The 24,167-nt window shown below is 55.8% G+C and overlaps 2 protein-coding genes, 1 long non-coding RNA gene and 2 pseudogenes across 4 annotated transcripts; 1 reads left to right on the forward strand and 4 right to left on the reverse strand.

The window, feature by feature from the left end:
• The window catches only part of LOC128820667 (uncharacterized), a 2,212,279-nt pseudogene that overhangs the window by 1,598,904 nt on the left and 589,208 nt on the right, over positions 1-24,167 (forward strand).
• Positions 1-24,167, reverse strand: part of LOC128820669 (uncharacterized) — a 1,091,286-nt pseudogene that overhangs the window by 598,504 nt on the left and 468,615 nt on the right.
• Positions 320-1,603, reverse strand: LOC128820805 (uncharacterized). The gene is made up of 2 exons (XR_008440964.1): positions 1,091-1,603; positions 320-958 (listed from the first exon to the last, which is right to left on the reverse strand). It is a non-coding gene; the product is annotated as an uncharacterized LOC128820805 (long non-coding RNA).
• Positions 1,884-5,292, reverse strand: LOC128820769 (serine/threonine-protein kinase pim-1-like). The gene is made up of 5 exons (XM_054001603.1): positions 3,838-5,292; positions 3,680-3,730; positions 3,109-3,475; positions 2,317-2,493; positions 1,884-2,075 (listed from the first exon to the last, which is right to left on the reverse strand). Exons 1-5 carry the CDS (start codon positions 4,660-4,662, stop codon positions 1,969-1,971), a joined length of 1,527 nt encoding a protein of 508 aa, XP_053857578.1. The 5' UTR covers positions 4,663-5,292; the 3' UTR covers positions 1,884-1,968.
• On the reverse strand, positions 8,797-11,704 carry LOC128820706 (olfactory receptor 14A16-like). Of its 2 annotated transcripts, none has more exons than XM_054001522.1 (2): positions 11,695-11,704; positions 8,797-9,789 (listed from the first exon to the last, which is right to left on the reverse strand). In XM_054001522.1, the coding sequence occupies exon 2, from the start codon at positions 9,764-9,766 to the stop codon at positions 8,834-8,836; it is 933 nt and encodes a 310-aa protein (XP_053857497.1). In that variant the 5' UTR covers positions 9,767-9,789; positions 11,695-11,704; the 3' UTR covers positions 8,797-8,833. The 2 variants fall into 2 exon arrangements, with proteins under 2 accessions (XP_053857497.1, XP_053857496.1); XM_054001521.1 differs by lacking the exon at positions 11,695-11,704 and adding an exon at positions 9,882-9,936.

The following is a 24,167-nucleotide window of genomic DNA, read 5'->3' on the forward strand; positions in this document are numbered from 1 at the left end:
GGAACTCAGCAGTGAGGAGAGCTGAGGGCTGGAGAGCAGCTCTGAAGGACACTAAAATCCCACCAGACCTTTGAGACATTGCTGCTCCTCAGCCAGTGCCAGGATGAGTCCCTAAGCCAGGGGCTCAGCCTTCCCCGTGGTGAGGGGCACCAAGGAAGGCAGCAGTGTGATGGAGACTGCCATGGGCTGGGAACTCACTGGGGGAAAAGAGGGAGCAGTTGGGAAGTAAAAGGCAGGTGGGGGAGAGAACTGTTCAGAGAAGGGCTGAGCTACAGCTTGAGCAAGCTGCAAAATGTCATTTGGGGTCATCCCAGATTGATTTAATTTCAGAAGCTATTGAACAAGTTTATTTTTTGGGTGGTGGCATCTTTTCCCTTGGAGGTGTACATTCTGCAAACTTGAGCTGTGTTGCTGAAATACTCAAGCAAGGCTGTGCTGCAGGGCACACCATTTCTTCTTTGGCTGATTCTGGCCCGGTGCTGAGCTCCAGCAGAGCCCTGGCAGAGCCCAGAGCAGCCTCAGCACCCGCAGAGCCCGGCTGCAAGGAGAGAAAGCAGAAAGCGCCCGTCAGCTGAAGGCTCCTGTCCCCTTGTCCCAGCCGCCCGCGGTGCCCAGGCCATGCTGGCCGTGCCCAGAGCGGTGCCCAGAGCTGCCCATCACTGCTGCCTTTGGCAGCAGAGCAGGAGGGCAGGACATGTGCCCAGCCTGCAGCCAGCCACGGCACATCCAGCCCTCAGCAGCTGCCCGGAGCAGGATGCTCCTGTGCTCGCTGCCATCTCCCCAAAGCTCTGATCCCACCATGCCAAGCAGACGGGACCCACCTGACGCCATCCACCGCTGGAAGAAAAGCTGGTCCCAAACGATGTCCTCAGCCTTCTCCAAGGGCATGGCCCATCCACGCCGCAGCTGCTCCCAAGCACTTCCCCATCCAGACTGGGCCCCACCTGGAACGCTTCCTCTAGAAAAACACACAACACATGATTGAAAATAGACTACAGACAAAAAGGGGAACAAGAAAAAAGGTCAAAAATCGTATCTTTGTCAGGGCCTTGAGGAAGGCCCAACCCCTGCATGCCAGGGAAAAACCTACCTACAGGACAGGGAAGCCCAGGCTTTCTCCCTTCATCCCTGCACTGCCCCCCAAAATAACGCTGATCCCAAAGCAAACAAGGGCAGTGGAGCAGCCCAAGCCCTTCCTTGCCTGCAAAGCAAAGCAGCCCCTGCACAGGTTCTGGAGTCCCACCTCTGCTCCCACCATGGGGGTTGGTTTGTGTCGGGCTGGCTGCCCCAGCCCCAGCCCCAGCCCGGGGCACGGTGGGTGCTGGGGGCTGTTGGCAGGGCCAGGAGCCCACTCCCATTTCGTACCCACCCCAGCCCAAGCCCCCAGCCCTGCCAAAAGCAGCCTGGCAGCCGACTGAAGGATCAGCTGCATCCGCCCCAGCAAAGGGGGAACCTTTGGTTCCCAGCCAGGCTGAGCAATGCCCAAATCTGGGAGCATCCCCCTGTGTGTGGACTCATCTGCAAATTCCCTGTGGAGCCTGGCTTTGGAGAAGGTGCCAGAATCCAAGTCCATCATCTTCAGCTGGCCAGGCCGAGGAAGAGATTATCATCCTTGAGGTTGTCCTTGGTGTCTCCAGCAGCAGCAGCCCCACCTGGTGCAGCTTCTGCAGGGGCTCCTTCTTTTTCCCTGGGGCCAGACCAGGCTGCCAGGGTTCTGCCCAGGGCCCCAGCTGTCAGGGAACCAGACAAGCAAAACCCGGGGGATGGTGGCCACCAGTGCTTGCCACACCAGGTGTCCAGCTCAGCTCCAGCCCAGAGCTGCGTGTTCCCTTCTGCTGACCCCTGCTCAGAGCTACAGGCAGCACAAAACCTGTCGGGTTGGCTTTGCCACTGATTGCCAAGAGATGTGTGGAGCTGTTACCTGCCAGGCCCCTGGATCCAACTGTGCACGTGGATCTCTCCCATCCTCTAGGGCAGAGGAACACCCCACACCCAAGGATCACGGAAAAGCTCTTCTAAGGACGGCCTGTCCAAGGGCTGCATGGACAAACACTTCTTAATGACATCCTGGCACTCTGGGGAGGGAAACCAGGAATCACCAGTCACTTGGAGAAGCTGCCCCCCAGTTCCCATGCCCAGGCCATGCTGGGTGTGCCCAGAGCTGGGCCTGAACTTCCCCATGGATTCTCTGTTTGGAGGAGAGCAGGAGAGCAGGACTTGTGCCACCTCCTCAGCAGCTGCCAGAGCGGGATGCCCACGAGCTGCTGCTGTCTCCCAGCACTGGTATTGCCCCCGTGGCCAGAGATGAGGATCCACCTTGAGAGAGCCGTCGTGGGAACAAGATCCGCCCCCAGATGATCTCCTGGCCCCTCCTGAACGGGTGCTTGCCCATGACCAGGTGGCACAGCAGGAGGCCCAGGGACCAGATGGTCGCTGCCTCGCCGTGGTAGCGTCGGTGGTGGATCCACTCTGGTGGGCTGTAGGACAGGGTTCCTGTGGAACACAGACAGAGTTCAGCAGGGGGATGCTGCTGCTGCCAGAGCCTGGCCCCAGCACCCCTGGGCATGTGGGGGCTGCCCCAGTGGCACACGGGGTGACCGCTGCCCTCTCGCCAGCACCTGGGACTTGTGTACAGACTCGGGGCTGGAAAAGAAGCCACTGGTGCTGGAAGAGGGCAGCAGAAACCCTGGGAAGGCCCAACAATGACACACAAAAGAAAAACTCATCCAGTGGTGGAGAAACCCACTCGACTACCTGCCTGCACAGCCCCCCAAAAATGTGAATAAGCCAAGGCAAACAAGGGGAGCAGAGCAGTCCAAGCCCTTCCTCGCCTGCACACCAAACCGTCCAGGGCACGGGGTCAGACCCCCCTCTCTGCTACCCCCATGGGGGTTTTTGTCGGGCTGGCTGCCCCAGCTCCAGCCCCAGCCCAGGGCACAGTGGGTGCTGAAGGCTGTCGGCAGGGCTGGGAGCTGGACCCCCTCACATCCCCACCCAAATCAACCTGGCTCCAGCATTAATCCCATCCCAGCTGCAATAGGGGGAGCCCCGGTGCTGCACCCCGGCTGGGCCATGAGATGCCCAGGAGCATCCCCTGGCAGGGCTCACCTGCAAACTGGGTGTAGGCTGTGTCTTGGAGGAAGGCGCCACAGCCAAAGTCGATCAGTTTCAGCTGCCCGGTGGCCAGGTCGAGCAGGATGTTCTGGGGCTTGATGTCCCTGTGCAGGACCCCGCAGCTGGTGCAGTGCCGCACGGCCTCCAGCACCTGGCGGAACAGCCCCCGCGCCTCCTCCTCCGGCAGGAACCTCCGCTCCGCCAGGAAACCCGACAGGTCCTGGCACCGCTCCGGGCGCTCCAGCACCAGCAAGAAGCTGTCGGGGAGCTCGAGCCACTCCAGCAGCTGGACGACACCAGGAAAGCCAGTGGACACCTTGGCCAGCAGCACGATCTCCAGGGGTGCTCTGGTGCCGTCGGGCTGCGGGAGGAGCGCGATGCCGTCAGTGGGGCTGAGGCCGTGCCGGGGCTGGGGAAGCCCTCAGCCAGCCCGGGATGCTCTGCATGCCCCGCTCAGCCCACGCCCGCTCTCCCTGCAGGGCTCCCGGCAGCTCCCACCCTGCCGGGCCCCGGCTCATCCCCGCCCGGCACGGCCCGGCTTCTGCCGCTGGCCCCGCTCACTCACCAGCTCGCCCCAGTGCCGGATGCGATCCCGCGGCACCCTTTTGATGGCCACCTGCGAGCAAGGGAGAGCAGCGGGTTCAGCTCGCCCCCCGCCTAGCCCAGCCCCATCCTCCTCCTCCTCCTCCTCCTCCTGCGCCCGCCGCCGGCCCCGCCGCTCACCGGGGCGCCGTCCGAGAGCCGCGTGGCCGCGAAGACGCTGCCGAAGCCGCCGCTGCCCAGCAGCGAACCCAGCCGGTACCGCTCCTGCAGGGCCTCCTGCGCCTTCCCTGCGGGCGGGACGCGGCTGTCAGCGCTCGGCCCGGGGCCAGGAGCGGCCCCCGAGCGCCCCCCGAGCGCCCCGGGCCGGCCATCCCCAGGCGTTCTCTGCTGGCAACGGGACAGCGGCGGCTCGGGGCCGGCGGCCGCGCTGCCGAGCGGCGGAGCTCGGGCCGGGGAAGCCGCAGCGGAGGCGGCGGCAGCGGCCGCGCCGCCTGTGTCCTCCGCGGGGCCCGGGAGGAGCCGGGGCCGGGGCCGGGACTGGAGCCCACGTCGGGGCCGGGGCCGGGCTCGGGCCAGGCGGAGCCAAAGGGCGGCGATGCCGCCCCAGCCCCAGGCACTGATGCCCGCCAAGCAGCGCCAGCGCCAGCACGGCCAGAGCCGGGCGGGGGCGAGACCGCGGCGGGACGGCCGGGGACAGGGACAGGGACAGGGACAGGGACAGGGACAGGGACAGGGACGGGGCAGCCCCGCCCGGGGCCGGGGGTGGGCCGGGGGCATGGCCCGGCCCGGCAGGGGGAGAGGGAGACTGGGAGAGGAGGGGACAGCGGGAAAGGGAGAGCGGGAGAAGGTGCGGGACAGCGGAAGAAGGAGAGGAAGAGCAAGAGGGACTCGACAAAGTCGCTTCTTTTTCTGCTGCAGCCGCTGCTGCCGCTGCTGCTGCTGCAACTGTGGCTCTGCTGTGTCACCATGGATCCTTTGTTCCATGAGGTTCCATGGTGTCACCATGGTTTTCTTGAATTGGCAGTGTCACAATGGACCACTGGTTCCATGAGCCCCCGCTGTGTCACAAGGGTGTGCTTGGTTCCATGAGGAACCAAAAAGCTCTGCATAAACATTGAGCAACACTTGTTTAACACACTTGGGAACATCTGTTTGCATTCAAAAGGGAGGTTAAAGTGAGAATGGCAGCAGCAGCTTCCATCTGCAACAGAGATCCAGGGAAAGGACAGGGACAGAGAATTCAGCTGAAGGGCTCAGAGAATTCTGCTTCCAGAGATCATTTCTGGTCACACTGTCCCTTGTAGAAAGGTGACACCATTCCAGGCAGCCTGTACTGAGCAGGTGCTTCCTGAGTGGGGTTTGTTGTTCAGGAAACCTGCTCAGGCTTTTCCATTCTTTCCTTCCCAAGAGGAAAACTTCTCCTGGGCCTGTGTGCAGGCAGAGCCCTGAGGAGAGCAGGTGGGACACGGTGCACTGGGCTGGGACATGGAGCTGCAGAGCTCAGGGACAAGGTTCTGCTGCAGGGCACAGGGATGTCAGTGCCAGGTGGGCCATGTCAGACGTGGTGAGGCTGGGGCTGAGGAGCAGCTTGTCCAAACAGGGTCAGCCCTCAAGGGGCTCATTCTTCCCTGTGCCCAGAGCTCCCAAGGAGACATTCAGCATCAAGATCACTTGGGGAATGCTTCTGTCACCTCTTCTCTGAACTGAACAGTTCAGAGTCTGTTTGAAAGCCACCAGACCTTGTGCTTGTAGGTGCCTTTAACCTGCCAGCTATAAGCTGGGATCTCAACACAGCAGAGAAGAGGCAGTCCAGGAGGTTCCTAGAGTGTATGAGGACAAGTTCTTGTCACAGCTGGTGAGTGACCCCACCAGGGGAGGGACTACCCAGACCTGCTGTTCACAAACTGGTGAACTGGAGAAGGGCTGGTGGGACATGTGGGGGTTGGAGGCCATCTGGGGCACAGTGACCATGAAATTACAGAGTTTTCAGTATTTGGTGAAAAAAGGAGGGGCATCAATACAACTTGCACACTGGATCTCCAGAGGGCAGACTTTGGCCTATTAAAGAGACTTATTTGAGAGTACCTTGGGAAGCAGCCATTAAAAACAAAGGGGTCCAGGAAGGGTGGGTGTGCTTCAAAACAGAAATCTTGAAGGCACAGGAACCGATTATGCCAGTGTCCTGAAAGATGAGCCGACGAGGGAAACAGCCGGCCTGGATGGGCAAGGAGTGTTGCAAGGACTAGGGAGCAAAGAAGAGGGTGTATCATCTTTGGAAGGAGGGTCAGGTTTTGCAGGAAACCCTTCAAAGGGTTGCTAGGCCACATAGGAAAAAAATTAGAGAGACAAAAGCCAACTTAAAACTCAATCTGGCCACTTCTGTAGAGGTCTATAAAAATATATCTTTATTAATACATCCGTGGTAAAAGGAAGGGCAAGGACAAGATCTATTCACTATTGGATGTGGTGGCAAATGCAGTCACTAAAGATAGGGAAAAGGCTGAGGTAGTTAAACCCTTCTTTGCCTCAGTTTTTCAATGAAAAGAAAGGTTGTCCTCAGGACAAGTGTCCTCCTGAGCTGGTGGATGGGGAGAGGGAGCAGAACAGCCCCTGTAGTCCAGGAGGAAGCAGCTGGGGACCTGCTGAGCCACTCAGATGCTCACAGGTGGATGGGATGGGATGGGATCCATCCTAGGGGGATGAGGGAGCTGGTGGATGAGCTCCCCAAGCTGCTCTCCATCATTTCCCATCAGTCCTGGCTCAGCAGGGAGGTGCCAGAGCACTGGAGGTGCCAGTGTGAGCCCATCCCCAAGAAGGGCTGGAAGGAGGATCTGGGGAACTCCAGGCCTGTCAGCCTGACCTCGGTGCCCGGCAAGGTTCTGGAACAGATCACCTTGAGAGCCATCACAGGGCACCCACAGGATGGCCAAGGGCTCAGAGCCAGCCAGCGTGGATTTCAATATCTGCACTGATGGTCTGGATGAGGGGATTGAGTCCACCATCAGGAAATTTGCAGATGACACCAAGCTGGGTGTGAGTGTGGATCTGCTGGAGGGTAGGAGGGCTCTGCACAGGGCCCTGGACAGGCTGGATCCAGGGCCCAAATCCAACAAGGTGAGGTTGAACAAGTCCAAGTGCCGGGTCCTGCACTTTGGCCACAACAAGCCCTGCAGCGCTCCAGGCTGGGGACAGAGGGGCTGGAGAGCAGCCAGGCAGAAAGGGACCTGCAGGGACTGATGGACAGCAGGCTGGACATGAGCCAGCCGTGTGCCCAGGTGGCCAAGAAGGCCAATGGCTCCTGGCCTGGATCAGGAATGGTGTGGCCAGCAGGAGCAGGGCAGTGATTCTTGCCCTGTGCTGGGCACTGCTTGGGCAGCACCTCGAGTGCTGTGTCCAGTTCTGGGCCCCCCAAATTTAGGAAGAACATGGAGGGGCTGGAGCGTGTCCAGAGAAGGGCAACAAGGCTGGTGAGGGCTCTGGAGCACAAGTCCTGTGAGGAGCGGCTGAGGGAGCTGGGGTTGTTGATCCTGGAGAAGAGGAGGCTCAGGGGAGACAAGGCAGTGTCAGGGCACAGGTCGGACTTGATGATCTCCAAGGTGTTTTCCAGCCTTGCTGATTCTGGGATTCTCTGAAACCACCCTTGGAGCAGTTGCAGGAGGAGCCCTGGGCCTCCTCTTCAGAAGCTGCAGCAGCCCAGGTCCCTCAGCTTCTCCTCACAGCCCCAAAGCCCATCCTGTCAGTCCTGCAGAGCCTCTGCAGCTCCTCCTCCTTGCCCAGAACAGGGAGCCCCACAGGCAGACACAGCAGCCCAGATGTGCCCCCCTGGCCTGGGCTGCCTCTGGCAAGGGAGCAGCACGAGGCACTGCAGGAGCCTGCAGACAATTCCTGCAGCACTTGTGGGATGATCTTGCTCCCCAAGGGACGTTTCCATGGTGCCAAGTCAGGAACTGCAATGGGGAGTGGTGCCCAGGGCAAACAGGGATGGGCTGTGTGCAGGGCAGGGAACAGGGCTGGGCAAGAGGAAGAAATTTATAGGAGGATGAATAAAGAACGTAAAGGTAAAGTCAAGGAAATGCTCAGCGCAGTTTGGGGGTCTGAGCAACAGCATCTGCAGTGGGACAGGAAAGTCCCAGCTGATGGGAACAAACTTTCTGGCTGAGTGCAGAGGCCAGGACAAAGCTGAGTGGTTTCCCTGGCGTCCCCCAGCCCTTCCTGGCCCCAGGGGCTGATGGCATTTGTGCTGCCTCAGGTTGATGTCCCCACAGCCCCAGCACGGGGGTGCTCCCGCCTGCTGTGTGCAATGCAAACAGGGGCTCCTGAGCCAGCGCTGCCGTGTCTGTGCCTGCAAGGATGCAGCACCTGTGTGAGCTGGGGGAGAGGCCAGGGCTGCAGAGGGGGGATGTTGTTGGCAGCTCCATGAGGACGCTCTGGGACGCTGCCCTGGGCTGTGCAGCGCACTGGGGATGGATCAGCCCCTGCTCTGCTGCTCCTTCCCGTCTCCCCCAGGGCCCTGGCAGAGCACCAGCCGTGCTGTTTGCCCCCAGCCTGCCCACGGCCAGCCTGGGGCTGCTCATGGGGGTTTTCTGTGCTGAGCATTGGCCTGGCCGTGTTCTTGAGAGAGCCTGGGCAAGGAGCCTGGAGCCCCCAGGCCCTGGCCTGAGGCGTCAGCGCTGCCCCAGCAGTGCCCATGGCCTGTCCCTGCTGCAGCCCCGGCACTGCCACCCCCAGGACTGTGCCCGGCCCCGAGAGCACTCAGGCCCTGCAGCAACACCAGGGCCACCAGGGCAGCGGGGCAGGGCCACGGGAGCAGCACTGCCAACACCAAGTGCTGCTGCTGCTGCTGGGCACAGCTGCTGTGCCAGCACTGATCTGCCCCCAGCTCTGCACACAGACATTGCTGCTGCAGCTCCAGAGAAGGCAACAAAAGGCCATCTCTGCTGAAAACTCTGCTGGGAGATGCTTTTGTTCCTTTAATGCCACTGAGAGTGCAGCCCCTCATTGACACAGTCTGTGGCCACAGGGAATGTGGAGAGAAACAAAAAAATGGCACAAACAATGACATTTCCTTGGGGAGAAGATAAAAAAAGTAAAACAAAGGAAAAAATGCCCACAACCAAAGCAACAATTATCAAAGATAACTTTTATTTCAAGTGATTTGCAGAAATTGGCCAGCAGTTTAATGTTTCTGAAACCGTCCAGTCATCAGTCTCCACACTGCAGCCTTGAGCTCCTGGTTCCTCAGGCTGTAGATGAGGGGGTTCAGGGCTGGAGGCACCACCGAGTACAGAACTGACACTGACAGATCCAGGGATGGGGAGGACATGGAGGGGGGCTTCAGGTAGGCAAATGTACCAGTGCTGATAAACACGGAGACCACAGCCAGGTGAGGGAGGCAGGTGGAAAAGGCTTTGTGCCGTCCCTGCTCAGAGGGGATCCTCAGCACAGCCCTGAAGATCTGCACATAGGAGAAAACCATGAACACAAAACAACCAAATACCAAAAAGGCACTAACAGCAAGAAGCCAAATTTCCCTGAGGTAGGAATTAGAACAGGAGAGCTTGAGGATCTGTGGGATCTCACAGAAGAACTGGCCCAGGGCATTGCCATGGCACAAGGGCAAGGAAAATGTTGTGGCCGTGTGCATCAGTGAATAGAGAAAGCCACTGGCCCAGGCAGCTGCTGCCATGTGGGCACAAGCTCTGCTGCCCAGGAGGGTCCCGTAGTGCAGGGGTTTGCAGATGGACACGTAGCGGTCGTAGCACATGATGGTCAGGAGGGAAAACTCTGCTGAGATGAAGAACAGAAAGAAAAAGAGCTGTGCAGCACATCCAGTGTAGGAGATGGTGCTGGTGTCCCAGAGGGAATTGTGCATGGCTTTGGGGACAGTGGTGCAGATGGAGCCCAGGTCGCTGAGGGCCAGGTTGAGCAGGAAGAAGAACATGGGCGTGTGCAGGTGGTGGCCGCAGGCTACGGCGCTGATGATGAGGCCGTTGCCCAGGAGGGCAGCCAGGGAGATGCCCAGCAAGAGGCAGAAGTGCAGGAGCTGCAGCTGCCGCGTCTCTGCCAGTGCCAGCAGGAGGAAGTGGCTGATGGAGCTGCTGTTGGACATTTGCTGTGGCTGCACATGGGCACCTGTCCATGGAGAAAGGACAGTGACAAGTCAGGAGAGGCTGCTTGGAGCCAAACCTGGGCCATTCCCTGTAGCCTGTCCTGCTGGGACTCACCCACCCTTGTTCCTGCTCTGGGCAAACCTTCACCCAGGTCCCTGCCTGAGCTCCAGCTGTGCTGGCTGCGTGTGCCAGGAGCAGCCAGGGCTGTGCGTGGGGGCTCTCGAGGAGCCATCCCTGCCCTGCTGCCCTGGGTTTGTGGCCATGTGGCAGAGGGACAACGCTGGGTATTCAGGAATTGTCAGGGGAATCACTTCTAATTCAGAAAGGGTTGGTAGCATCTGCACTTCCAGGTCTAAAGGATGGCAGGAGAAGGTTTTAGGAATTGTTTTCCTAGCCACACATCATTGCTGGCTCTCTGAGGTCAGAAATCCCCAGCATTCCTGCTGCACTCAGAGTTTGGCACTGAGAGATGGGAGAGGCAAAGGATTCCCTGTGGCTGAGGGAAGGTGAGGGGCTGGATGGGCTTGTTTCCCCAGCACTGCTCTGTTCAGCCCCCTCTCCTTCCCCGAGCATCTCCCTGGGCCTGGACATTCCCTCCTGAGAGGTGCCTTGTCCCTGCCAGCGCTCACAGAGCCCATCCCACCCCCTGTGCCCTCGGCCCGGCCCTACAGAAACCTGCCTGTGTGCAGGGCCCTGGCTGGGGCAGGGTCTGTGTGCAGCTGGGCAAGGGCAGCTCAGGAGAGCCCTGCTGGGCCCTGCCAAGGTGATGCTGCTGCTGTCCAGGGCTGAGCAGTGGCTGCAGGCCCTTTGGGAGGCTGCCAGAAGAGAGACTGACCACCCAAAGTCACAGTTCTGGAGTCTCTGTAAATGTTCAAACATTCCTTTGATTATCCTGTGCTCCTTTCAACTCAGAATGTTCTGTCATTCTGGGATTACAATTCCTCTTCTGCTTCTCTCATCCCCCTGCTGTCTATGATCAAAAGAGAAAAAAAGAAAAAAAAAAAAAAAGTTTAACAGAGTTAGAACAGTAAAGTAAAAACCAGACCTTTATTGGAAGCTTCCAGGTGTCCCAGTGCGGTGAGGCACAATCGGCTCCTGATTTCAACAATTTCTAAAGGTTGATTAATTGGGATATTTAACAGGAACATCCAATAGGAGATTCAGTTGTCCCAGTTACACACTCCTGGCTCAACCCATTGGTGTAGGTCCAAGGGCTACTTTGCCACACTTTTTGTTATGACTGCTCATATTCTGGTCAAAACCCAAAATATTCTTCTTGTAGGTCCTCTTCCTGATAATAAGACTATACAGTATTTCAGGAATGTATTTAGACAGGCTATTGTTCTAAAATCTATGGAAAAGGTTAGGAAATGTACTAGAGTTAATTAAGGATTATAGTTATAGAAGTATATAACAGTAGTTTAATAGAGTTAATTAAGAGTTTAATAGCATAAAGTAAGGGTTATAGTTTTATAACTATATTATAGTAATTTTTACAGCTATGAATATATTAAAATATATCAAAAGCAAAAATCTTTTTGTCATCGCCCAAGCTTTCCCATCCTGCTCGAAGCAGGAAATTGAAAACAGTCTCAGGAAAGCTCCTGATCTTTACAGCGATCCCAGGCTTTCCTTCTTTGGGAAGTGTCCTCCGGAGCTGTGCCCACGCTGGTCTGGAGCTGGGAGCAGCCCTGCCCCAGCCAGCAGCTCTCAGGAGCAGCACCTGCCCTGCTCAGGGTGGCTCCTTCCCCCCACAGCTTCTGGCCAGCGCTGGCAGCAGCTCCCCGGGCCGGCTGAGAGCTGTCCCTGGCAGGCAGCAGAGTCCCTGGGCCAGCACAGCGCCCTGGGCTGCAGGACCCTGCTCTGCAGGACAGCCCTGGGCACCCCTGGCTGCTCTGCACAAGAGACCATCAGAGAATGTACTCACAGGGGCTGTGGGCATTGGGATGTTCCAGCTTGAGGAGATCACTGCAGGAGCTGCAGCTGCACTGTCCTGCAGCCAGAGGTTCCTGTGCCAAGGGCTGGCAGTGATTCTGCCCCAGGCACTTCTCAGCACCTTCCCAGCCCTGACTGATTGAAGCTCTCTGTGCCTCTGGGCTGTGCCCGCGCTGGCTGCAGGCAGTGCCCCAGCCCTGCTGGGCTGGGAGAAGAGCTGCTCATCCAGAGAAATGTGCTTTTGAAGCTCTGCTTGCTTACCAGCATCACCCTCTGTGCCAGGAGCCCGGCCCAGCTCAGCAGCACAGACACAGCACAAGGACTTGAATGAGCCTCTGGGGCTTTGTGCTCAGGCCCTGAACATCAGGCCCTGAGAGGGAGCTGCAGAAACCTCTCCAGAGCTCCAAGTCAGAATCCAACTCCAAAGTTGCTTTGACTTTTAATGGGTCCCAGTGAGGGACACGAGTGAGAAAGTGTCCCCAGGCCCCAGGCAGAGCAGAGAACTGGAGGCACTGATGACAGGTGGGGACAAAGAGAAGCCAAGTCTTGGTGGCCTGGGGCACAGCAGGGTCTGTGCCACCAAGGGCTGTCAGGAGACACCTTGTCCTGAGGCCCTGGGGCCTCCTGGCACAGCCCCAGCCAGGCTGGGCACTGTCAGCCCCTTGTCCTGCCCTCAGCATCCCCCCCTAGCCCACATCCCAGTGGCCTCAAGGATCTGCTGGAAGGAGTCCCTGGGGAGCCTTGCTCAGCAATGGCCCTGGGGGCTCCACAGTGCTCCCAGGCACTGCAGGTTTTTCAAAGGACTTTGGCTTTGGCTTTTGCCTTGCAGTCTCTGAGAGCTTTCTGCAATCATGGCCTCCAATTATCTGCTGTAATTAGTCCCTGGAGAGGCTTTGTCAGGAACAACACTCAGTGGGGCTCCTTAATGCTTCAAGGTACTTCAGTTCTTTTAAGGTACTTGGTGTTTCCCTTTGGATCCAGACTCTGTGAGAGGTTTGTGCAATCATGGCCCCAATTATCTGCTTTAACGAGTCCCTGGAGAGCTTTGTACTGACACTCAGTGGGGCTCATTAATACTTTGAGATACTCAAGGTTTTTAAGGTACTTTGGATTTTCCTTTCCACACTGAGAGGTTTTTGTGCCATTTTCAGTCTCTGAGCGATTTTTGTGCCATCCTTTTCTCCAATTCTCTCCTCCAAGGAGTCCATGAGGAGCCTGTGTTGGGGATGGACCGCAGTGGGACCCATTACTGCTTTGAGACACCTTGGGTTTTTCCTCTGCCTTGGACTCCTGGAAAGGTTTGTGCAATCTCCTCTCAGGCCCTGAGGTTCCAGGGCTCAGCTCCAAATGCACCACGGGGCTCATTAGGATCAAGCAAGTCCTGACAAACCATGGCTCTGCCTTGATTTCCCTCTGCTCTAGTGCAGTTCATCAGGAAGTTTCTGTAGTGATTTTGGTTCACCAATTTGAGATTTCTCGGCCAATGCATCAATTAGTGTGGTGGGTTCATTGCTGGCTAATTACCAGTGCACTCACTAGAATATACTTACTCATTTCCTGCTCTGAGGTAGGATTAGGAGAAAGCCAAAGTGGGCTCAAAATTTTAAAAGTGTATAAGGAAAAGTTTACAATAGTCAGAAAAAGAAAGAGTAATAAGAATCAGGACAAAACTTTCAGAAAACTTCTCCCTACAACACTTACTGACAATGTAAGGAGACAAAACCTAAAATTTTCAGTCAGTTTTCCACCTCTAGAATTGTCTTTCTTCAATTCACTTAGGGAGAGGTGTCTCTCTTTCATGCTATGGAGACTTCTCCACAAGAAAACAGTTCTCTTATGGCTTTTTATTTCCACAAATAGCAGCCACTCAGAAAAACTGAAATCATCAAGTCCCTCCCATTTTTTTCACAGCTTTTCCCACAGCTGTGTTTATGGGCCATGCCAGCTTATGGGGTATTAGTTTATAGATGAGGTATTTAAGAGCAAAGGTTCTCTTAATCTATTTCTGAAATCATGCTCCAACTCCATCCCCCATGGGAGGACCCACGTTGGTCAGAGCCCCGGTGACCCACATTCCCTGTGATCCATGTTGGGAAGACACTTGGCTGGTTATCATTTTGGTATGGCCCTAATATTCGTCTGATCTATCTTCATCCCTTAAAAACACCTGAAATAGGACCAAAAAGAAAGAAATTTGTCAGAGATGTCTAAAGTCTCACCATTTCACAGCTAATTGAGGGGGAATTTATGGTTTGGGGACATAGTATGGAAGACTTGTTGGTCCTTGGGGGATTTTGGGCAGTGTTCTTCATCTCTCTGCATTCCAAACAACAAACAGTCCCACTGAAAACAACGCAATCTTACCCCAAAAAGCTCAGTCCCATCTAAATATGCCTTGTTCTAACCTCAAAAAAAAACCCTCAAAATTACTCCATTCTTTCGCCTCTAGGGTGAGATGGGGTTGGAAGAAGATTGGGAGAAGTGGGAACCAGTTTTGGAGGGGTGGGATTGGGGTTGTGTGGGACTAGGTGGGTGGGATGTGTTTTAGTAACAAATAAAGCTTTCAGAATGATTTATTTCTATCTCATTAATTTTGAGTCAGGTTTGGTTGGTTTTTTTTTTTTTCAGAGTGCCACCTTCTCAGCTGATTGTGTTTGTGTCCTCCTTTCTCCCCTGCCTTTCTCTGCCTGCTCTGTTTCTCTCTCAGTGTCTCCCTTGAGCCAGGGCAGCTCCCACCAAAGCCCTGCCCTGTTTTCATTCCCAATCCAGGAGCTACAACCACCATGGGTGAAGTTATGAAGGCTGGCAGTGAAATGTCACTGTAGGATCTTGCTCCACTTGGCTTCTGGCCCCTTGTTAAGAGCTTCGCCTTCAGGGGCAGGAAGATCTTTTCCTGGCTGGGAACTGGAATTCCAGCCCCTGGGAGCGTGTGCCATGGATGCCAGAGGGGCATTCCCGAGGCTCCCAGGGTGCTGCTCCTGCCGTGCCTCCCAAGGAGCTGTGCAGGGCCAGGGGACAAGGTGCAGCAGCTGTGTTGGTTCTGCAGTGCCACAAGGGCCCCTGGTTCCATGAGTTTCCGCACTGCCAACAGCAGTTCCTGGGTTCCCGTGGTGCCCTGCTGTGTCACCATGGATATTTGGTGGCATGAAGTTCCTCAGTGTCACAATGGCCTACCTGGCTCCATGAGCTTCTGCAGTGTCCAAATGGCCTCCGTGGGTGGGCAGTGTCACCATGAGCCATTGGCTCCATGCAGCCCCGCTGGGTCACCATGGGCTCCTTGGTTCCATGAGGTTCTGGGGGTGTCTCCATGGTCTCCTTGGATCCACAGTGTCACAATGGACCACTGGATCCACGTGGCCCTGCTGTGTCACCATGGCCCCTTGCTTCCATGGGACCCCAGGGTCAGAATTGACTCCTTGCTTCCACGTCACCCCCTCAGTGCCAAAATGGCCCCTTCGTTGCACGGGGAACACAAAAGATTTATAGAAACATTGAGCAAATCCTGCTTAACACAGCTGGGAACATCTGTTTGCATTCAAAAGAGAGCTTAAAGGTGAGGATGGCACCAGCAGCTTCCATCTGCCACAGAGATCCAGGGAAAGGACAGGGACAGAGAATTCAGCTGGAAGACTCAGAGAATTCTGCTTCCAGAGATCATTTCTGGTCACACTGTCCCTTGTAGAAAGGTGACACCATTCCAGGCAGCCTGTACTGAGCAGGTGCTTCCTGAGTGGGGTTTGTTGCTCAGGAAGCCTGCTCAGGCTTTTCCATTCCTTCCTTACCAAGAGGAAAACTTCTCCTGGGCCTGTGTGCAGGCAGAGCCCTGAGGAGAGCAGGTGGGACACGGTGCAGTGGGCTGGGACATGGAGCTGCAGAGCTCAGGGACAAGGTTCTGGTGCAGGGCACAGGGATGTCAGTGCCAGGTGGGCCATGTCAGACGTGGTGAGGCTGGGGCTGAGGAGCAGCTTGTCCAAACAGGGTCAGCCCTCAAGGGGCTCATTCTTCTACATGCTCAGACCTCCTAAGGAGACATTCAGCATCAAGATCACCTGGGGAATGCTTTTATCAGCTCTTCTCTGAACTGGAAAATAAAAAAATACTCACTTGACTAAAGAAAAAAGTTCACGAGGTGCACTTTGAAAACTTCCTCCTTAACAGAACTCTAAACTGACTCCAATCAGTAGCACAAGCCCTGGAGACTTGAAGACCATTGAAGGAAGACAAAGAGCCCCCAAAGACTTTTTGTATTTTAATGAGCCCTACATTGGATTTGGGGCTGAATCCAGGACACTCAGACACTGAGAAGGCTGAAGAAGCTGCTCAAGGAGTCAGAAGCAAAACTCCAAGTCCCTTGGAGCATCACTGGGCCCCACTGAGGGCAGGCACTGCCAAAGGCTCCCCAGGGACTGGTGAGAGCAGATCCTTGAGGCCAGGACTGCAGGGAGCCAAAGGCTCAGAGCAGGGAACTGCAATGCTGAGCAAGGCCTGGGCTGGCTGGGGGAAGCAGAAAGGCCAAGCCCTGAGCCCAGCCTGGCACAGCAGGGCCTGTCCCTCATGGGTGGCTCGGGGCTGTTTGTGGGGCAGTGGGATGTGAGGGGCAGCAAGGACAAACGTCACAAACCTGTGTGACACTCCAGATCCTCATGGAACCAAGGGGCCAGTGTGACACTGTGGGAACTTGTGGAACCAAGGGATCACTGTGGCACTGTTGGGGCCATGGAACCAAGGGGCCAGTGTGACACTGTGGGGCCTCATGGAAACAAGAGGCCATTGTGAGCCTGCGGGGCTGTAACACCCCAGAACACTGAAATGCTGGGGGGAACCAAAGGCTCCTTTACTTGAGTTTGGTGCACAGGAGAAACACCAACCAGATATTCTCACCACGGCCAGATGCAAAGAATATTCTTGTCAGGAAGGGACTCACAATGATCATAAAGTCCAGCTCTTAAGTCAATGGCCCATACATGGATTGAAGCCACAGCCTCAGTGATACCAGCACCATGCTCTAACCAACGGAGCTAAGAGGTCAAAATGACACAAAATTTTACTGGCAAAACATAGACAATCAAGCAATTTTGGCAAAGGGTTTATTGCAACATCCATTTCAACATAAACCTCTTATCATAGCATTAACTTCACTAACTTAGCCCATTTAACCTAAAAACCTTTAACCCTTAAGATGTTAAGTTACCCAAAAATGTTCCAGGTAAGTTGGATTAGAAGGAGAAGAAATTGAGAACAACAGAAAGACAGAAGATCTGTAGAAAGACACACACAGGCACCAACTGCTCGGGTTCCAGCGTCGCCAACAGAGGAACCCCAGGAGAAGGCAGGATCCAGACCATGGGCTGGCCTTGAGCTCCGGCTTTTAACCCCCTGGGCCTCCACGGGCCCGCCCCTGGGGTGGGACTGACAGCTGATTGCCCAATCAGAGTCAGGGTAGGCACTGCTGGCATGTGATTGATTGACAGCTCAGCCAATCAGAGCTGGGTTGGCACCACCCCTGCTGTGTGATTGATTGGCAGCTCAGCCAATCAGAGCTGGGTTAGCACCGCCCCTGCTGTGTGATTGACAGCTGTGCCAGGCCAGGGCTGGGGGCGGGGCTCTGTCCCACCACAAGCCAAGGCCTGACCCGGCCCTGGCCCCACACGGGCATTCCGAGCATCCCAAGGGGTCTCGGGACATCGATCTCATCCAGCCTCTGACAGCGACCACGGTGACACTGGGGAACCTCATGGAGCCATGGGTCAGTGGTGACAGTGAGGGTTCAAGGACACCATGGTGACACTACGGAGCTGTTGCATCCCAAGCTGAGGAAGGGGACAATGAGGCTGGGATGCCTTGGAGGAAGCTCCCCTCTAAGTTATAATGGTATAGAGACGTGTTCTCCCACAGTCCCTTGCACCTTTATGTTAATCATTTCAGTTGTGTTATTCCTTTACCCTCCCCACTTCTCGAAAGTTCTACATTCCTTAGTTACATCATCCCTTGTCTCCTCCCCAGTTCCAGAATGTTCCCCGCTCCTGCTTTCCCTATTGGTCCCCTGTCCCTTGCTTTTCCTCCCCTGAATCTCTGTTGGTTGTTGCTCTTCAGTCCCTCCTCTGTGCCACCCCTGCTCCCTCAACCCACTGGCCCTCAGGTTTGATGCTCTGCCCCACTGTCTCCCTATATAGCCCTGGACCCTCCTGTATTGTGTGTTCTTTGTCCCTGGACGCCTTCAGCGTGTAGTTGAAATAAACTGCCACTGGAACTCCACACAAAAAACCCCTCCTGCCTTTTCATTCCCCGCCGACGTTCAAATGACACAGCGCAGCGTGAGCGTCTGGTGTGCAGAGCTGTCCATCCTTCCTGGCTGAGACACTCTTGGAAAGGTGGTGGCTTCGGCAGCTCCTGCTGCGCTGCGGCACGGAACCTCATGGAACCGTGGGTCAGTTGTGACAATGCAGGCCCAAGGACACCACGGTGACACTGGGGAACCTCATGGAACCAAGGGGCCATTGTGACACTGTGCTGCCTCATGGAATCAAGGAGACCATTGTGGAACTCGGGGGCCCCAAGGAACCAAGGGTCCGTGGTGACCTTGTGGAGCCCGCAGTGTCACAGAGGAGCCGTTGTGACACAGCGAGGGCGCGTGGAGCCGAGGGGCCATTGTGACACATCAGGGCTTTGTGGAACCACAAAGCCATTGTGACATTGCAAGGCCTCATGGAAGCACGGGGCCATTGTGACACTGCAGAAGCAAGGGGGACATTGTGACACTCCAGGGCCTCATGGAACCAAGGAGACCATTGTGACACTGTGGGGTCCCACGAAACCAAGGGAACATGGAACAGGTCTGGCTGGCTGGGGCTCCTGGGGACCACCTGACAGGTCCAGCTGACCTTGGCATGTCGAGGGCTGCTTCTCACCTGCCCCTGAAGCACTGGGGCTCTGGGCTTTCCTTCTATGGGAGAGAACTGTCCTTTTCCTCCAGGAGCCTATGGCCAAAAGTGGGATTCCTTCTACAAATTTCCTTATATATACAAGGATTGTTCCCAGAAGAAATCTGCCAGGAGAGACAGCTCTGGCTGCCTTGGCCACCCAGGAGCCACCTCTCATCTGCCTTTCAAACACTGGGATCATGTGCTTTTCTTTCTTATGGGAAAAAAAACATCCATCTCCACCAGGCACCCATGGCCAAAATTGGGGATCTACCTCCAGAATTCCCTATATCCAAGGATAGCTCCCAGACAGAAGCTGCCAGGACTGAGAAGTCTGGCTGCCCTTGGCTTCCTGAGGGCTGGCACTCATGTGACTCTGAGACACTGGGGCTCTGTGCTTTCCTTCCTAATGAAAAGAACTCATCTTCCTGTCCAGGCACCCACGGCCAAATTTGAGATTCTCAAAATTCCCTGTGTCCAAGGATACCCCCGAAATGAAAGGTGCCAGGAGGGACAGGTCTGGCTGGCTTGGCCTATGTGTGGCCACCTCTCATCTTCTTCCAGAACACTTGGATTTTGTGCTTTTCTTTCCTATAGGAAAAAACCATCCATCCTGGGCAGGTGCCCATGGCCAAAACTGGGTTTCCACCTCCAGAACTCCGTACATCCAAGGATTGCTCTGAAGTGAAAGCAGCCAGGACAGACAGGTCTGGCTGCCCTTGGCCTCTTGGGGGCTGCCTCTCATCTGCCTCAAAACACTGAGGCTCGATGCTTTCCTTCTTATGGAAAAGAACCATCCTTCTTCTCAAGGTGTCCGTGGTCAAAATGGAGATTCCTCCTCCAGAATTCCCTAGATCCAAGGATTTCTCAGTGACAAAAGCTGCCAGGACAAACAGGTCTGGCTGGCTTGGCCTCCCAGGAGCCACCTCTCTCCTCTTCTGCCCCTGAAACACTTGAGCTCTGTGTTTTCCTTCCTATGGAAAAGAACCATCCTTCTTATCTATGCAGAAATGGCTGCAATTGAGGTGGTTCCACCTCCCAAATTCCCTATATCCAAGAGTTGCTTTCAGATAAAAGCTACCAGGACAGAGAGGTCTGGCTGGCCTTGACCTCTGGTGGCTGCCCCTGCCACACTGGGGCTCGGTTCTTTCCTTCCCATGGAGATCCCTGTGACACTGTGGGCACCTCATGGAACCAAGGGGATCATTGTGGCACCCCTGGAGCCCATGGAACCAAGGGGCCATGGTGACACAGCGGGGCTTCATGGACCCAGAGACATCATGACTCTGTGGGGCCTGATGGAACCATGGAGACCATGAGGACCCTTCAGGGCCTCGTGTCACCAAGGGGACATTGTGACACCTCAGGGCCTCCTGGAAGCAAGGGACCATTGGGACACTGTGGGGCCCCATGGAACCGAGGGCACATGGAACAGGTCTGGCTGGCTTGGCCTCCCAGGGGCCACCTGACAGGTCTGGCTGATCTTGGAATGCCAAGGGCCGCCTCTCATCAGCTCCTGGAGCACTGGGGCTCCATGCTTTCCTTGCTGTGGGAAAGAAATGTCTGTCTTTTCAAATGCCCATTGACAAAATTGGTTTCCTCCCTAAAAATTTTCCTTTATGCAAGAGTATTTCCCAGAACAAAACCTGACAGCTCTGGCTGGCCTCTGATGGTCACCTCTCATCTGCCCCTGAAACACTGGGCTCTGTTCCTTCCTTCCTGTGGAAAAGAACCTGGCCTTCATGTCCAAGGTCCATGACAAAAATTAGAATTTGGCCTCCGAAATTCCCTATATCCAAGGATTTCTCCCAGACAAAAGTAGCCAGGACAGACAGGTGAGTCTGGCCCTGTCCTCTAGTGATTTTCTTAGACAATGAGCTGTATGTTCTTATTTGAAAACACCTTGGAGAGCACCCAGAGATCTCCCAAGGTGGGGTTCTGAGGCCTCAGGCACACGAACACTACATATGGACAAACGAGCTCTGTGCTCTGTCCTGTTGTGGTGGTTTTGCATCACACAAGTGATGTCCTGAGAGAAGCAGCTAGAAGTTTCCTCCGTGTCTGACACAAAAAACAATCAGTAATTAGCTTTAAGAATTGACAATCTGTTAAAGCACTAAGGAAACTGCAGACGCCTCTGTGAAGACACAAGTTAAAGAGGAAGAAGCCTGGCTGGGTCTCTTTCCCTTCTGGCCAGCACAGAGGTGCCAAGGCCGGGCCAGCCCCCGTCTGGGCCGGGGCGGGCCGGGCGGCTCCTGCCGTGGGGCCGGGCCCCTTCCCAGGGAGCCCGCCAGGCCCCATCGGCTGCCGGGCAGGGGAGGGGAGGCCGCGGGGCCGAGGCCGGGCCGGGCCGTGGCTGCGCTTGCTGACATCTGGCCGCTGCCGAGCCCTGCCCCGCCGCCAGCCCGGGCCCAGCCAGGATCCGCCGGGCCCCAGGAGCAGCCCCGGGCCGGGCCGGCTCGGCCAAGCTTCTGCCGCCCTTGGGCTTGGCCCGCAACCAGCGGGCAGGGCCAGGAGAAGCCATCGGCCCCGGCCGTGCTGCTGCTCTGCTCTGGCCTGGCTGCTGAGATCCTGGCCCTGCCCCCAGCGCCGCCCAGCCTGACACAGCCCCAGCGCAGCCGCTGCACAAACCTCCATGGGAAAACAGCTCCGGCCGCAAGGACCCAGCCCGGCCGGGCTCACGCAACCATCTGCAGGCCCCGGCTCAGATATTGACTCTTCCCGTGCTTCCATCCTCCCTCCAGTGAGAGAAAAGGACAAAGTGCAGGCACACACAGGAGCAACGTGCCACATCTGCCACCAGCCCTTCTCTCTTTGTGAGCAGCAGGAGACAGAGCTTTCCTTGGGAGTGGAGTGTTACCAAAAATTCAGTGAAACAGAAAAATCCTTCACACCAATGCAGCATTAAGAAGCAGCATTCTTTATTCAGCCGGATGCACGGGGGATAGCTCCTCCCAAAGCCGAGCATGCTGAGTGCAGGAAAGTTTCTGTTCATATTCTGTATTTTGCACACATATTCATTGATTGTCCTGGACTAAAAATACATCTGATAATCATTTCCCCAAAATCATTAACATATTTCCCCTCCCCTTTACCCATGCTCTCTTCTGTCCTGGGGGTCTCTCTGGTGGTCCCTGGTGGTCGTGGACCCCAATGTTCCCGTGGGCCTGGCTGAGCTGGCAGGACACTGAGGCTGGTGAACTTCCAGTTCCCCTTCTCACACAATGGGCATTGTGGGGTTTCCATAGGCCTGGGGTTTTGGAGAACAAGCTCCAGGTGTCAGCTCACCTGGTGGAGACAATTTATCATCTGGTAACATGAGGTCACAGAGTGGGCTGTGACATCACAGAGTTGGCTGTGACATCAGAGACCATCTGTGTAACATTAAAGAATTGGCTGTCACATCACAGGACAGAGCTCTGACATCACAGAGCCGACTCTGACATCACAGAATTTTGCTGTGACATTACAGGGCAGCTCTGTGACATCACAGAATGGATTGTGACATCAGAGACCAGCTGTGCGTAAATATAGAACGAGCTGTTACATCCCAGAGGGGCTGTGTGACATCCCAGGAGGGCTCTGTGAGGTCACTGGGTTGGTCACTCCGCCCCAGCTCCCCCTCACAGTTTCTCCCAACAAGTCCAATGCTGTTCATGCCCAGCGGGGTCCCTGTCCCCCGCTATCCCCCCGGCCCACCTGGAGCCACAGCCTCCACCAAAGGATGTTCCACAGGATCCACCCCAGAGCCTGACACGGGGAAAAGGGGCCAGGGCTGTGTGACCAGGACATCAAGGCCGTGGATTATCCAGGTCCCTGTGGCCTGGGTTGGGTTCCCCAGGGCAGGAAAGATGTCTGGCAGCTGGAGCAGGCTTAGGGAAGGGCCTCCAAGGTGGGGCTGGAGCCCTTGGGCTGTGAGCAGAGGCTGAGGGAGCTGGGCTTGTCCAGCCCGGAGCAGGGAAGGCTGAGGGGCTCCTCATCCCAGCCTGGCAGTGCCAGCGAGGAGGGGATGGAGAACACAGAGCCAGGCTCTTCACCGGGGGACCTGGTGGGAGACAAAAGCCAATGGGTGGAAGGGGAAAGAGGGGAGATCAGCCAGGCCAGGAGGAGATGAAATGAGTTGGGCTGTGTTCAGCATTTCCTCAAACACCTGCCTGACCTCCCTTCTCTGTCCACCACTGACAGCTTTGCACATCAGGAATTGTTTGAACTCTTTTGCCCCCACTCCAGGACGAGCATCCTGATACAAGAACTTAATTGTGTTTGTATCTATCACAGAACCACATTTCCATACTAAAATCCATTCTAGTATGGAAATCACTTGTGGATGGTGGACTCATAAGACACTGCTGGGACGTTGCACATAGCTCAGGGAAGAGCATGACTGTTATTAAATTGTGTCCTGTTCAACCATGGTCTGTTGGCCATGAAGAGAAACTTTTTGTGCCTCTGAGTCTCACCAGTTCCTGACCCCCAAAGGACACAAACCTGATGAGTTCTGGTTCCCACTCCAGTGGTGGCACTTGGAGCTCCCTCCATCCCCAGAGCAGAGCTGCCTTGTCCCAGAAAGTCCCTGGCAATGCATGGATGAAGGAAACAGGACAGGCTGTGGGGATCAGGGGCAGGGCACGGCCAGGGATTTGGGGTGGTTGTGAGCCCAGGGCAGGACCCGGCCCTTGGCCTTGGTGAACCTCATCCAATTGTCCTGGGCCCATGGCTCCAGCCTGTCCAGATCCCTCTGCAGAGCTTCCTGCCCTGCAGCACAGCCACACTCCCACCCAGCCTGGGCTCACCTGGAACTGCCTGAGGGTGCCCTCGATGGCTTCGTCCAGATCAGCAATAAAGAGATTTCACTGACCTGGCCCCAGTCCTGAGCCCTGGGGACAGCCCTGGATGTGACTCCATTCCTCAGCTGCTCTGAGTGCCAGGGCTTGGATGAGGGAAATGGTGGGGAGGGGGTAGGGACAAAGTGTTACTGATTGTCAGCCATGAAGGGCCTTAATTTTCACGTCTATTCAGACTGCATTAGGAGGTGCTGGGGGTCATAATCAATTGGACATTGCTGATATCAATCTGTAAACAGAAAAAGAAAACAGGACAAAACAGTTCTCTCTGCAGTATTTTCAATACAGTATATTTACTTGGAATACACTTCTGAATTCTGTCTAATTTACCACAGAAGAATTGAGGATTTGATTTATTCCCATGGGCTTTTCTTTTTTGGGGATTTAAAAAAAAATATTTATGAGCCTTTTATTACTGAATTCCTGAACTGAAGAGCTCAGGAAAAAAGAGGCCTCTGGAGTAGGAAAATTCATCAGCAGCCTCCAAGGGGCTGAGGATCCATCCCCATCAGAGCAGCAATGAGCAGAAATGGGCAGAGCTTTGTGGCTGCCCCAGCTCTGGGATGGGCCCTGGGCCTGGAGCAGGAGCAGCTCTGGAGGGCCCCAAGGCCGGGGCTCTTGTGCTGGCCTGGGCAGATGGGATGGCAGCAGGGGCTGCAGAGCTCTCAGCAGCTGAGGCCGAGGGGAGCAGGGCAGCCAGG

Source organism: Vidua macroura, chromosome 30, assembly GCF_024509145.1.
Source record: "Vidua macroura isolate BioBank_ID:100142 chromosome 30, ASM2450914v1, whole genome shotgun sequence".
NCBI lineage: Eukaryota > Metazoa > Chordata > Aves > Passeriformes > Viduidae > Vidua > Vidua macroura.